Source organism: Apteryx mantelli, chromosome 1 (genome assembly GCF_036417845.1).
Source record: "Apteryx mantelli isolate bAptMan1 chromosome 1, bAptMan1.hap1, whole genome shotgun sequence".
In the NCBI taxonomy this organism is placed as follows: domain Eukaryota; kingdom Metazoa; phylum Chordata; class Aves; order Apterygiformes; family Apterygidae; genus Apteryx; species Apteryx mantelli.
The window spans coordinates 114,155,496-114,170,485 of record NC_089978.1 but is presented as its reverse complement, the minus strand read 5'-3'; the positions used below and the strand labels follow the sequence as shown (position 1 = coordinate 114,170,485).

The window sequence follows — 14,990 nt, the reverse complement described above, 5'->3', positions numbered from 1 at the left end:
AAAACTGTTATGTATTTGCTAAATTGACATTTTATTTCTAAGGAGTTTTAAAAACTTTTCAGATCCTCACAGTGTCCCACTAGCCTTCTTTCATTACTTGGCATGCGGAGAATGAAAAGCAGTCTTACAGTGTCCTGAAGGTGAAATAAAGAAGGTTTACAGTATCCAAGCAGAAAGGACTCCCCCCAAAATGCCCTACCAATTGTTCTGTGCCTTAAAAGTGAAGCTCTAGCTCATTCACTGGATAATCTCTGCAGCAGCAGAATTGCACAAGGGACTAAGAACAGCTACCTGGGTAGTAAATCTTTTAGGAGCTCCGTATGTCAGAATCTTTCCTCCTGGGTACAATCAGCACTGATTCAGAAATGCCGACGTTCCCAGGAAAGGTTGTTTCTTCACAGAGAAAGTGCTGATTTTTTTCACTTTCTGGACAAATGTCCATGGTAGAGTAATACGTTTGTGGAAAGGGAATAAAAAAGAAATTAACACAGCTTCATCAAATTTTCAACGGACCTAGATTAGCTGCTACTTCACCTTTAATAGCAGTTGGGAGTTCAACCATACTTTTAAAAGCATTTGCCGTACAAGCAAAAACCTCATCAGATTGTTTCTCCCAGTCATTTAATATCACTGAGGTCATCTGTAAAATGGTGAATTGAAGCCTTTAGATGTGTCCTGATCTCATCCAAAAGATGAGGTCTAACAGCATGTTGTTGCCTCTCAAAGGAAGATGGTGTATTACTCAACACTTGCCACTAGCTGCAAAAAAAAAGAGATAACTTTAACTTTGTGATTCCAGCATAATACCAATTCTCTTGTGAAGCCATGTGGTGAAAGACTTGCCCTTGCACTTGAGTGAAGAAAGCGTTGCTTGATGGATTATTCTTGAACGAGAGAATTACAAATTCATTTAACTGAATGCTCTTACTCTGTTGTTTATGTGAATGATTTTTGGCTAAGAGGCTTACCTTATTTGTTCAGTGTTACAAATGCTTTTATTTTTATTAGCGCTCATGTCATGGGTTGAACTGTAAATGTGTTAGGACAAACCTATCAAATAATTTTAATGGTTGGAGCTGCTTTTTAGAACAGGAAGTATCTTTTTAGTATTCATGCAGTGCCTGGAACAGTGATCCATGACTGCAGATTTTAGCAGTGACAAATTCTAACTCTCTTTATCCAGCAGAAAGGATTTATGTCATCCTTCCATCCAGTTATCCTTTCAGTGTTGAATTTTGAACATTTAAATATACAATTCACTTCACTTCCCTGCAGGTTTGGTGCCTTGGCAATGAAAGTCGATACCATATAAACAAGACGGTGGATGGTTCCACCTTTTCCGTAGTCATCCCCTCCCTAGTTCCTGGTATTCGATACAGTGTGGAAGTGGCAGCAAGTACCGGAGCAGGACCTGGAGTGAAAAGTGATCCACAGTTTATCCAATTAGGTAAGTCTGCTGGTAATCCTACCTGTTGGTTTCAATGACTTTTGTTTTGTTTGCATTTGTCTTCTATGGAACCAGAAATATTTTCAAGACCAGTGGAATAGATAGCGTTACCAATGATGTCTGAAATAGCAGGATTTGGCATTTGGGGCTTTAAACTTTTCTTAGGACTGAATTCTAAAGATGGGTTTATAACAATATCGCTTGCTATTTTTTTTAATCTCCCAATTCAGCAATGCCTTTTGGTTGTTGATTTTTCAAAGTAATTTTTCACACTAAGAATGGTGTAATAAAACATGTAAAGGAGTATGAATCACTAAGTCTTGACTCACTTTAGCTTAGGGATGAAATTTGTCTTGATCAGATTTTATCTTTCTTTATTAAGGCGAAAAAACAAGAGCATGCTAAAATTATGTACAATAAGTATCAACTATGGCAGAAAGCTAGTAAACAATTGCAGTACAGGGACAAGAAGTATGCAGATGATTTACAGTAATCTTGATCTCCTAAGTTTATCTACACCAAACATCTCTCTGTCACAAATGCAGATCAATGGCATTGCTTCTGGATGTATCCGGGAGAAATGCATCTTTGCTGTTGGCTAGCAGAAGAATAAGATTAAGGTGTAGTCATACCTTGCTTTGCCAGTAGGCCTTTATCAGAATGCCTTATCTTTGCAGTATATAGTCTGTGTTATCAAACCAAAAGGCAAACTCAGCATGTTGCTTTGGACTTTGTGTCCCTTTCTATCTTTATGCCATCAATATATCTTCCTAGTTACTTGATTATTTTTATATTTAAAAGTCTATAATTATTGGATATGAAAAAAGGATGGAACAACTGATATATTCTCTGGACAATTACATGTACATTACCTTGACTATTAAAATGAAGGTCATCTTCAACATATTTAATTTACATAAGCATATGATTTCCATTTACATAAAGAGAGATTTTATGACAAAATTACACACAGCTTACACGGTACTTCAATAGTATGTGTAAAAAATGATTGGTGTTTGTTTGAATGTTCTTTTCTAAGCCAACTTCCATTCTCAGGAATTAAAGTTCTTTCTATACAGCTTAGATTTTGAAAACTTTAGATCAGTGAAGTGATATTCACTGAAGAAAACAATGGCAAAACCTTGATATTCAAAACCAAAGACTTGATAATCACACTTTTGTCTTTTCTCTGATGATAAACAAATGCTAATTGCAGGTGAATTTTATAATGCCACTAATCAGTTTGGGTTTTTGGTAGGCAGAAAAAGGAGCAAATCAGACTATCAGAGCAGGATCTTTTGCCTGCTCCTGGGTTGCTGACCTTATTGACACTACACTGGAAAGCATGAAGTGATCACACAACTCAGAGGGTGTTCAGATGTACTAGTATGGCCATAGCTTTGTAAAAGCCAATAGAAGTCAAATTCCTCGCCTTTGCATGTCTTCTTCTAATACATTTTTTAGTACAGTACAAGTGAAAAAATTCTCATTGAAACTTGGACATTTAAATATCAAGGCACTGAAAAACTGGTACTAAATAATTCAGGTGTTCAGTGTTGCCTTTGAAAGTGTCTTTGTTCCAGGTTATATTTTCCAGTTTATCTGTCTGTAAGGACTAGCTCATTAGAATCCGATGTTTAGTGATCTTTGTGTCAGTGCTAAGAGTTCAGTTCCTAAAGTACTGGCAAAACTATTACAGCTGATTATATTAATAATTAACACTGTAATTTTCAACATAGGCTGAATATTGTATATGCAGTATGCAATATGTAGATACAATATCTGAAAGTGTTAAAAACATAGCAAACAACTTGCTCTTAAGGCTGTCTTATAATTTCAAGGCATAGCCCTCTGCCACCCCTTTGCTGATATATAGTAATGAATCATCCCTGTAGCACTGTGTTGAAGGGTTTTTTTGAAATTTGTTGAAGTTTAGGTCCCTGACGGACTGTTGATCAGTGTTGCGTATGTCCATCTGTAACTGGCCCTCAACCCCATACTTTTGCAAGTTGTATGAGCCAGTAACGGTGGCAGTGGGCAATGAGATCATGCTTCTCAGAGCAAACCTGAAAAAACATTGTGCTCCCTGAAAGCGAGAACTGGGTTTGTTCCTAGTTCCTGCATAGGTACGACTGGTATAACACTCCAGTCCCTATCTTCAACTCACCTTTTTTTTTTAGCAGCCATGTATTCCCATGTGATTTGGGTGTGATTTTGTATTCTTTACTGCTTGCTTCTAATTAAGTGGCCAGAGCTACATACTGTGGTAAAAGTCCTGTAATTTGGTTACTACAGTTGCATGGCAAAGACCTGGAGACGGGAGACGTGTGGGGATCCATGCCACTAGAAGCAGTACACAGGAGTTTCTAGGCAGTGCTGCTTTGCTTTAGGCAACTGCAGGAGGCTACTAAAAATTACTACTTAAATTTAAGAAGGGTGCCCTTTAGTAGCACCAAGCAGCTTAAAATCAAGGCACAAGAATGGCTCCGAGATACCTAACTCTTCCCTCTGGTACCAGCTCTCTCAGAGCCCCCGCAGAGAGTCACATTCTTGGTTCTTGGACATGCTCCCAGCACGGGAATGGAGCAGGCACTGCTGTTTGCTGGTAGCTCTTCTGAAGAAAGAAAATTAATTTCTTGATGTCATCAGTTGGCACCTTTCACAGGCAATAAATCAAATGGTTACAGAGAGAGGGGAGGGAGTCTAGGGAGGAGAAGGATCTACGTGCTCAGTGAACTGTATTTTTGCTATAGTTGATTTCAAGATTCTGCATTTCTTTCATTGATCCCAACTTTTCCTTCTGAAAATCTTTTCCTGATGCCTGAATTAGTACAATACTTCCATTTTTGAATTAAGAATTCCATGTGTGCAAATGGGATATACTGTGCGATTTACATATAGACTTATTTTTTTGAACAGCTTTTCATAAAAATCGAAGGTACGTCTCCTCCTAGTGTGTTTTCATTATAAAAATGTGAGGCTAGACTGTGGTTGGCTGCGGAACATCCAAAGAAGAGATGTCATGCAAGTTTATTTCCCCGATGTAACACACTCCCTTGCACAGCACAACCTCATTTGTGCGCTGTGCAGGACGCTCCTGGGTTTCTGCCTGGGAGAGGCGCCTGGGCAGAGTTTCAGCCCTGCGTGCGTGACATGAGGAAGCTGCACTTGCCCAAGGCCGTGCTCCAGATGGAGAGGGGAGGATGGGAGAAACTGGACTCTCTGAGAGCTGAGACGTGCAATTGCTGCCCCATGCATCAGCTGAGCTCTGATTACTGACCTTGTGCGCGCACTTAACCCGTTACCGAGACAGGTACAAATTGCAAGCTCAAACCTCTTTCGTTTTCCATATCTCAGTGGACATGAAGCAGCTCGCTGAGCTGCAGTACTGCAGACTTCCAGTGCCACCTGGGACAGGCCAACCATATACTCACCTCTTATTCAATAATCACATTTCAGGGTTTACAATCATAAGACGAACGATTTGGCAGTTGCTCTCACTTAAAACACTACACTTGGGGCTTTTAAATTTTTAGTTTTGAGCCACCTTTTAAAGCTTTCTCTGAAACTGAAAAGGCTGGAAACCCATTTTTTGTTTGTTTTTAAGACAAAAGATGATATTTTACATAAATAAAAGACTGCAAGACCTCTGGTGTTAAGGCAAAAATAGGTATTTCATGAGAACTTGCTACAGCTCACTGTAAGTCTTTGCATTTATAATACTATCCAGTGGAGGTAAAATCGTAGTGAGAAAATTGTCATGACTTTCTTCTTGTTATGACACGTATCTTCAGGACATTGGTTACAAAAATGCTCTGTACAGAGAGTTGAGAATTATCAGAACAAAGTAATTTTTGCTGATCTCTAGTCTTACTTTTGCCAGTGATGGCATGCTACTTATGATAGCTGTGTGGTTAATATTATTCATAAACAAATAATTTGTATGAATAGATTGTATGTATTTATTTTTAAGAGATGTCTGTAAAATAATTGTGAACGTTGAATGCATTATTCAACTAGTGGGCGTCTCAAGTGCACAAAATACAAGTCTCATTGAATCTTTATTATTCTAATCACTTCCTTTAGGAGATGCGATTTGTGAACTTGTGATTTGTGCCTGCCTTTAGGGATATTATTCTTTCAGCCCCTCAAGTACTTCTACAGTGCAATAGTTGTAAGGTTTTTTGTTGATATTTTTCTTTCTCTTGTGGCCTGCCAATGACTTAATAGAAGTAGACTGTTTTTTCTCACAGCAAGCCCTTCCAAGACAGCTTGGTGCTGTCTCCTCACAAATTGTATGTCGTAAGATTGAAGTGCAAAGATGATATTTTTCCAGTTATGGAAATGGAGACAAAACAGTCTATTCTCAAGCTGGTAATATTTTACCAAATAATTTTCATATTGCATCATGCACATATATTCAAGGAAACCTCAGACGACATGTTGCAAATTTCAAGTGCCTTGCAAGTTTTGAACTGCCAGAATTAGCAGTCTCCATGAAACCTATATCTTCCTACTTACTGTTCATACTTTTTGTGCACCAAATGAGATGGGCAGGCATATGGAAAATAGCATGCCGTAGGGTGTACACATACAGGGCAAAGTTAAGTTTGCTTGCACACCTGTGAACCTGGAATTTCCTATCTTTTGTGAATCTTTGGCATTCCAATCTGAATTGTATTTTAACATTGTATTTAACAACTTTAACATTGATTTTTACATTATTACTTACACATATATTTTAAATTAGAGAACGGCATTCTGTTCAAAATAAATTTCAGTAAGTTTTTATTGCATTTTGATCTTGGAGCTTCGAGACGGATCCAGTACCCTGTGAACAATAGGCACAGCAAGAGTTATCTGTGATAAAAAGAAGTCTCTTCTCCTGGGGTAGAAGAAAACGGGATGAGTCAGTGTGATAATATGCTGGTTTCAGGGAGTAGTGATCTGCCTGCTCCAACAACTCTGAGGCATTTTCAAGTACATTATATGTTGTGGCTGCTGCTCTGGCAGTAAGATGCACTTTGCCTTAGAGTGTTTATGTTCACTTATTATTTTGGCATGTTTCCCTGAGGAGTGCAAGCAGGAACAGGAATGTTGATTATGAACCATTTATATCTCAGTCAAAGCTTCCAGAAATTTCCTGGGATGAAGAAAAAGCACTTTTTGAGTCCCAGAGCTTTTTTCCTGACACGTTTCACTGGACTGTTACAAAGAACGAAGATGACTTTCTCAAAGAAAGGCTTCCTAAATACTGTATATTGAAATTTTTGACAATAAGGAGTTCACTAGATTTAATTCCCCTTGCTTTATATTTAGCTTACTTTCCATTTTTAAATTAAAAGAGGAGCAGAAGATGGGTCAAATGTGGTCTCTTGAGGGCTCTTCCGTGCTATTTTCTATGATGCTGTTTATACGACTATACACAAACACACATGCATTTTTCTCCTTATCGTGTGTGTAAATAAATACCAGTTAATGTAATGACCCTAACAGTCCACTCATACACTGTGTGGCCCAAGTCTGGTTCCTTAAAAACAAATATATTATTATGCTCTTCATATGTTTGCAAGGGACAGCAAGATAACACCATGAAATGAATCTTAATTAAAGATTAGAACAGTAAATGTTCAAAGAGATTCTTCAGTATTTTGTAATCTTGAGACATGTATTGGTTGAGCAATGCAAAATGTTTGTATATACAAAGGTATTATCCTTATGTATGCTTGTATCATTGATGTGTGTTTATAAAACATTCTCATTTGGCTTTGAGTTTGTGAATTCTCCCTAGTTCTGTCCTGAGTTGTTCTCACTCTTTGTTTTAGGAATTTATTTATTTATTTATTTATTTTGCTTTAAGCATATATTTTTAGAGGATAAGGGAAAAAATATCAACCTTCTAAATTTATTTGCAACCACAGGTGCTCTAGGCATCTTTTTTTCTGTTCCATTAAAAGATATAAGGTAGTGTAGCAGTTTAAAAATACAGAAAATGTAAGCTCACTCATTTTGAAATCAGAGTGATGATGCAAGTTTTCATATCTTAACATGGTCTCAGCTGCAAAGAGACAAAAGATGAGATATAGAGCGACAGTTTTAATTCATTAGTCACAGTATACGTTTAAGCCCATCTGGCCACTTGTGTGGAACTTCACTTGGCTGTCTCCATAAAATCTGAAGCAACCCATCTTAACCTTGCACAAATGGGCGTGAAGTCTATAAACCCAGCAGACACAAAGGGTGTGTTAGTAAGCAAAGAATGAGCCTGCCTAGTGAACTTTCAGACTAGGCAGTGCACTTAGGATCACAGAAGATAAAGGGATTTGAAATATGAAATAAAATTTTCAATAAACTAACAGTCAGAGGCAGCGATTCCTTGGCAAAATAGGTATTTGGCCTTGATGTCACATAAACAGAACTCTGGAACATTGCACTTGAAAAAAGCTATTATTAATTTAACCATTTCCCATTCCCTTTTTCCAGAGGAGGTTCTTTTGACTTTACTTGTACAGTCTATTTCAGTTCCAAATCCTGTTTGTATTGTGGTTGCTTGTATCTTAGTTAAGCTTATTTTGGAACAAACAAGAGATGCCGTAATGAAAAAAAATTAACCTGCTCACCTGGTTAGTTCATAGGGAAAAGTGTTGTTATTTAAGTGGATAGATTTTCATTTCTTGCATATTTTATTAATATATTCTTACATATTTATTAAGAGAATTGTTTGAGAATAATTCTACAGTGAGTAAACAGCACTTTTCTCCTTAAAACACTAATCTCAGATCCAGAATCTGATGTCACTCTCCACAGTAGAGAAACAACTAACTGTTGGATTTGCACTAAAACAAAAAAAGGGTATTTCAAAGACTAAGCTATGGAATGTGTAAAGCAATATCCACTCTGAGTAAAGGTTTCAAATTCTTGGCCTCACTCTGTGTAATAATGAAATTTGCAATGAGCAGTCACTGTGGTGGTAAAAAATCAAGCAGACAGTATTTTATCTTCGAACTTCTTCATTACAGTTGGAAAGCATTGTTCGGTAACTGAATATTCTCACTACTGTTCCTAGAAGGTTCCTGCAAAAGTAGAACAGAAAGAGAACAAAAGACTGATTCTTACAGATGCTTTCTGTGTCAAAAATTAAAAATCGTGTGCAAAAAGTATGTCCTTTATTTTGACCTGATCTTTAAGAGTAAACAATTTTTGAAGAGGGTTACATTTCCAGCAATAATGAGACTGCTTGACTGTTTCTACCAATTCATACCTCCTTTTTAGTCATCCTTCAGCTTGTTCATCCACATCAGGAGGGCAGAAATGGTTATTTTGTGCATTTACTTCTTTATGTACTCTTAAATTTTCAATCTTCTTGAATTGAGGTCAAAGTGACAAACTGCAAAGAGAACATTAGACTGTGTAGTGTAAGATTCAAATCCTATATTAGGAAATGCTAAAATAAATTTTTTCACTCAATATCAACCTTATGAATGTATTTTGAATTTGTGTTTCTTCTGTGATTTTCAGTTATATGAGAATGTATGATTGTGTAGTGGAATTTATGCTTTCACAAAACTGTAAGAACAGTGAAGCATCTATTTTGTACTTCAGCTTTCATTGCCTTGCTATGTTCTTTGCTGATGTTTGCTCATGCCAATTCATTGGGGATTTTGGGTGTCCTTTTTTTTCAGATTCTCATGGAAACCCCGTGTCTTCAGAAGATCAAGTCAGTTTAGCCCAGCAGATTTCTGATGTAGTAAAACAGCCTGCCTTTATTGCGGGAATTGGTGCAGCCTGTTGGATTATCCTTATGGTTTTCAGCATCTGGCTATATCGCCACAGGAAGAAGCGAAATGGACTCACTAGTACTTATGCTGGTATCAGAAAAGGTGCCATATTACATGTTTCAATCCATTAGCTGCTAAATGCCTGTTTACTGAGCTATTTCCTTTGTCATCAGTCTCTTACTCTTCTAGGACTTGATGCAGAATTTACCAAATTATTTCAAAGCTGTCAGGAAGTTTGGATCAGAACCCAGTACAGGAAACATTAATAACTACACAACGTATAATACCTAGCTTTTAAGTATGAGCCTTCAGCAAAATACCTAGATTAGCTTTTATAGAAGATACTCATACAAATGAGAAATGTATGAGATGGATTTAAGGCTGGCAGCTTCCACTATGCCCTTGCTATCTGACACTGTACCATCTGAAAAGGAACCAACTGGATGGGAGTTCATTGTCCCTTTTATTCAGTCTTTTGCCTGCTGCTAAGAATACTAACAGTGGTGTCAGTTAATGTAATGCTTTTGGTGTGTGTACCTGGATTTCCTTATATTCTGGAGAAATGCGATAAAGTGGCTGTCTAAGAAAGCACACGGTAATACTTTCCAAGATCCTTTCATAAATGCAGTTGTGAGGTCCTTCTTTGGGCCTGAATTCTGGGGCTATTAAACCTAGCATTTGCATTCAGGTAGAATGGCAGCTCTGGGACTAACTTAAAGCACTCTTCATTTTCATGTTATTGATATCTTTTATATCAGATAGTGGGTGGCAAGCAGCACTTTATAGTATACTCAGTGGCAAAAAAACCCAGAATCTCTACCTGGAAGATCTTCTAGAATAAAAACTTGATTTCTCCCAATTCAGTAGTCTTTTGATTAAGCCCCAAAGTTAAAGCTGAATTCAATAAGCAACTCAAAGCACATAGTACCACATAGACACTCCTAAAGCGATAACTATAAATTCTGGAATGAATCAGGATGAACAATCATTCTTTTAAAGAAACAGAGGGAGGGTTGGCATATTAAGCAATTAAAAGATAGACCTAGGCTTAAAAGATGCACACATCTTCATGTTCTGAAAGGTGTCATGAGATTATGTTCTTCAGTCACTTCAAGTATGAATGTGTGATGGGCCAGAGAGATAGGCAAATGTAACACAAATTTTTTGAACAGTAGTTGTGTGTCACTATGAGAAAAAAACAAAGGCAAAATAGCAACTGAGTTGCATAATAGAGACAAGGAAATAATTTTGAGGTGTAGCAGAATTTTAGGTGGCCCCCGTACTATTGAAGTGTCAATGCTTATGTTAGACTTCGGTCACAGTGGTTTTAGTAGAGTTGTAATCACATAAATCAGGGGTGAATTTCACCTTTAATTTTGTTCCTCTAGGATTTCTTAGGTAACACAGACCCTGACATACTGCTGCACTGGCCTGCTGTGTTTTGTTTTACTAATAGCATGCTGCCATACTGCCTTTCTACGGTGCTTTAAAACTAATATCACTATGCTTTCAGCAGTATCTGTGATTAAGCAAAAGGAATATAATATGTCTTTAAAAATAATCACTTTAATGACATCAGCTATTGTTCAAAACAGCTGTGTTTTTCAATAGCTGTAAAAATATCTTTTGTATAATTTACTGGGTATTTTAATAAAAAACATACAGAAATGTAGGGTTTGCATCTCCATTAGCAAGTATTCTTCAAGCAAAAAAAATCATCTTTACTGAAATAGAAATTGCAAAATAGTTTCCACTCCACAATTCATCAAGTCAGGACCGTGAGTGCAAACTTTCTTCAGTCTTGCATTTACTTATTTATTTTTATGTTTAGCTTCAGACCTGACATCTGTTGAAATACTGCACTACCCCCACACATACATATTGTACGAGCACTCTTACACACTCACAAGAGTTTATTAATACAAGCTCTGAGAATTAAGTTGTTCTTTCATGTGGTAGCTATGCAGTTTTCATTTAGTTCAACCTCTGTTCATCTGTTCCTCAATTCCTTAAAACCTAAACTAAGTTTAGTACTTAGCTCACAAGAGAGTAATGAGACAGATATTTCAAGATTTTTTTCATGTCCTTGTGCTTGCAAATTAATTTTGAGATGCTTCATTCTCTTTTGAATAGCTCTGGTTTAAATGCACCTTCTATTTTTAATGAAAGCCTGCTGTTACTATGGTTCTATGTTTTTGAATGTAGCTAAATTACACTGACTGTGTGAAAAGGCCTAGCTCAAAGGAAATACAATGGAATTCCCAAGATAAAAAGCTCTGCTACAAATGAAGCCTGAAATGAGAAAAATGTTCAGAGGTTTTTCTTTTTCGCTCAGTGTCATATTCCTGGAAATAAATTGGCTTGGTAAGAGGGGGGTAAAAACTACAGCATATTCTAAGTCATACCAACAAGACACTCTGGAGCCCCCCAAAACATCAGAGTTATTGTAAAAATTACATTAAGCTCTTTAAGTAATTGCTCTCTTAGCCACAGCCTTTTCTTTCTGTGACAGGTTTGCTGATCAAACCTCATCTTCTTCTAGTGAAGATTGTATTGTTTCTCTGACATTTCTCTTTCCTTCCATTAGATTGAAAAGGAGGATGGTAGCTTTTTCCTCCCCATTGGTAGTACAAGAACTATACTCCGTTGTCAGCAGGAGGGGGAGCATGTGCTAGTAGGAAGAGCAGATGCTGGTGCTCTGTACGCGGATTAGAGGCCCTATTGATCCAAAGGGGATTTATAGTAGCCGTGAGAGTGAAGATTGTCAAGCGATGCCATTGTTCCCTTGTTAACCTACCTTTTCCCCTTAAAGGCATGGTAGGAAGGTGGTGCAGCTAGGGACGCCTTTTACCTTTTTTTAATGATTATTTGAGAAAGAAAGATTAATAACACTGTCTCTTATTTCCTCATCTGTGAAAACAAAATGAATTGCTGTAGTAGATTTTAGTGCCTTTATTGCAGTGCAATTTGGTGCCATTCTTGATTCAGACAGAGTCAAACAGCAGTTCTCTTTGTTCCTTTATATGATTATTATTTCCTTACTGAATACTTAAGCGGGCCTATTAGTTCAGCATAATGAGCATTTACTTAGTGAACTGCAGATAAAATTCAATAGGACCTTGATAAGGCTTTGTTAAGGAATTTGTCGTTCTGCATTTTAAAATGATTAACAGTGTAGGATTTTTGTTTGTACTAGGCTTTTCAGCAAAATGTAAGATACCAAACTGAGGGCTACTGAGAGGCTAAACCACGTTCAGTTCCCCTCAGGAGCACAGTAGAATATCATGCTTTTTTCAGAATGGTACTTGTGGAGACAATCTTTTTTCTGAATCACAAATTTAATTTCTATATTAATGTGAATGGACTACTGGGTTAGTTATTTACATTTGTTTTGTGTTCAGCTGTCTGCTAGATTTATACTAATGTGGTATGTTTCCCTTTCTCTCTTCAGCTTAATAACCAGTTTGTATTTTGTTTTGATTTTTCAGTCCCGTCTTTTACCTTCACACCAACAGGTATATATTTGCACTTTTCCCCTCTTCTTTGTTACTTTAGCATGTGTTTGTGGTACTGTTTCTTCTTCTGACATAACCAGCCCAGCTGTTCTGAAGTTTTTTTAAACAATTTTATTAATTACCAGTATCATTATTGCTGTTCTCTAAGAAGTCGTGTGTAGTTGCTTTGTAGCTGACACCTTTCCATTTGTGTGTACCATTTAGTCACATACCATTTGATCTATATTAATGCAAGCATACCATTTTGTAGCTTGATTCTGTCAGTTTGTACAAGCCAACCTGGACTCTGTTCTTGCATTACAATCCAGTAGTGTGGCCATCTGCACCTAGTAATGTCAAAGGTACTCCTGATGGGGGAGAAGTGATTTAGCAGAGCCCAGATACTGACTTGAAAGGGGGTCCACTGGGATTAAAGTTGGTGAAACATTTGCTTCTCTTCTTTCCTCTGTGTGCACTGAAGCAGTGTCCTAGGAGTTGCCTACTTTGGAAGACACAGAAAGCAAAATGTTGCTTCAGTTAGATTTCTTTGCCTGCTGCCTTAAACTGCATTTGTTATATGAAATGTTAAAACAGTTATCCTGTTCTACATAGGCAAAGCTGCATTTCATATTCAGTGTGGGTTAAAATCATCTTCTATTTCATTTGTTTAGAAATGTATAAAATATGACCATGACATAGACTGAGCCATAGCCCACCAAAGTCAGTGGGAGCCTTTTCATTCTGTAGACCTGACCCTGAGTCGGTCCTACAGTCTGGGAGTTCAGTTGCTCTCCTCAGCACAGGATACAATTCTACACATTCACAACCCACCCTTATAGTACATATATTCCTTTCAGCTAAAACCTGAGTGAACAGGCTGGTCATATTTTCCTCCTTTGTCCACATCCCTTATTTTCACTATGAGTCTAGTAAGTCTATAAGACTTATAAGTTGCATATAGCCAGGCAGGTTGAAAAAGACCAAACTCTTCTGCCCACTCAGGTTAGCAGGGGATATTAGCTCAAATCCAGCACTGTGCTAATGTGGCCTCTGGGCAGCAGCTGAGTTGCTTCCTTTCAGCTGGGAGTGCAGATGAAGCAATCTCATGTCTGTTTGCATTCATCCATACGGACCTAATCGTAATGGGCTAGATTCTTATCCACACATTTTTCGTCGCACTGAACAGTATCTTGTTTCAAAAGTCATCCTATTACATTCAGTAGAGTTGCTTACTGTTCAGCATGAGTCAGAGTGGCCCTTAATGTTTCTGAAGTCCTTTGAGATCCACAGTGGAGACTAATTCAAATTATTATTATTTTGCTGTTACTTTAATTGGCTTAACATAGGGCTTCTAGTGCAATCACAATTGTAGCATGTTACTGAAATTCTGCAGAGGTTGGTAGGTTAGCTAATGCACATTTTCTCAGTTGGATTCTTAACATTAAAGGAAAATATCAGAGCTCTGTAAGAGATGTCAGAGCTGCAAAATAAACCTCACTGAGATTTTTAAAAGAAGAAAATGGAAAAATAAAAGTGTGTAAAACATTTAAAGGAAAAGAAATCCTTTTTCAATCAGCCAGGATCCCAATCGTTAGTTCCATGGACTTTAGATGGTACCAAACCGTCTTCTTTAGCATTACCTACAGTAAAAGACTTACCTGTAGCAATGCATCCTACATTTTAATCCTGTTATTGTAATCACTGCCAGTATTTATCTCTCTCTTGCAGACTCCCAGCTTGGAGTTCTTCTAAAGAGCAGAATTTGGCTGCTTTTTTTCAACACATTCCTAGTTGGAAAATGTAGAATCCATCAGCATTTGCAGGGAGGCTAATCTCCTTAACCCTTTGCGTAACCCAGTGCAAACCTGGAGAATTTGTAGTATTTTCCTCTTCGATGTATGCATCCTAAAAAGCTAACTTTGAAGTAGATGCAATCCATGTCAAAAAGTAAATGCATGTGGACATGTGCTTTGTTAATGTGTGCGCTTATGAAATATTAGCACGATTGTTCCTGCTAGTTTGGCACGTATTCTTTCTTTCAGACATTTTCTACCAAGATTTATATATTTAAATTTTTAGATATAAAGGATCATTAACAAATCCAATTGTAAAATGTTATAAAATAGTAAGCTTACATGGACTTTTAGAGTGTGCTAGGTCCATGAGTAAAATGCAGTAACATTCAGCAAGAGCATGTGATTTTGCAGTAGGTTCAGCTGTCGTGAGTCAGTGTTTACACTGGAAGTAAAGGGCTGTTACAAAATCATGATA

General features: G+C 37.3%; 1 protein-coding gene across 1 annotated transcript in view; it reads left to right on the top strand.

Moving 5' to 3' along the window:
• Window positions 1–14,990, top strand: part of ROBO1 (roundabout guidance receptor 1) — a 744,575-nt gene that overhangs the window by 697,094 nt on the left and 32,491 nt on the right. The window contains exons 19-21 of the mRNA XM_013948595.2: window positions 1,276–1,447; window positions 9,130–9,327; window positions 12,714–12,740. Of these exons, the coding sequence (XP_013804049.2) occupies window positions 1,276–1,447; window positions 9,130–9,327; window positions 12,714–12,740 (397 nt within the window). The remainder of the gene's footprint in view (window positions 1–1,275; window positions 1,448–9,129; window positions 9,328–12,713; window positions 12,741–14,990) is intronic.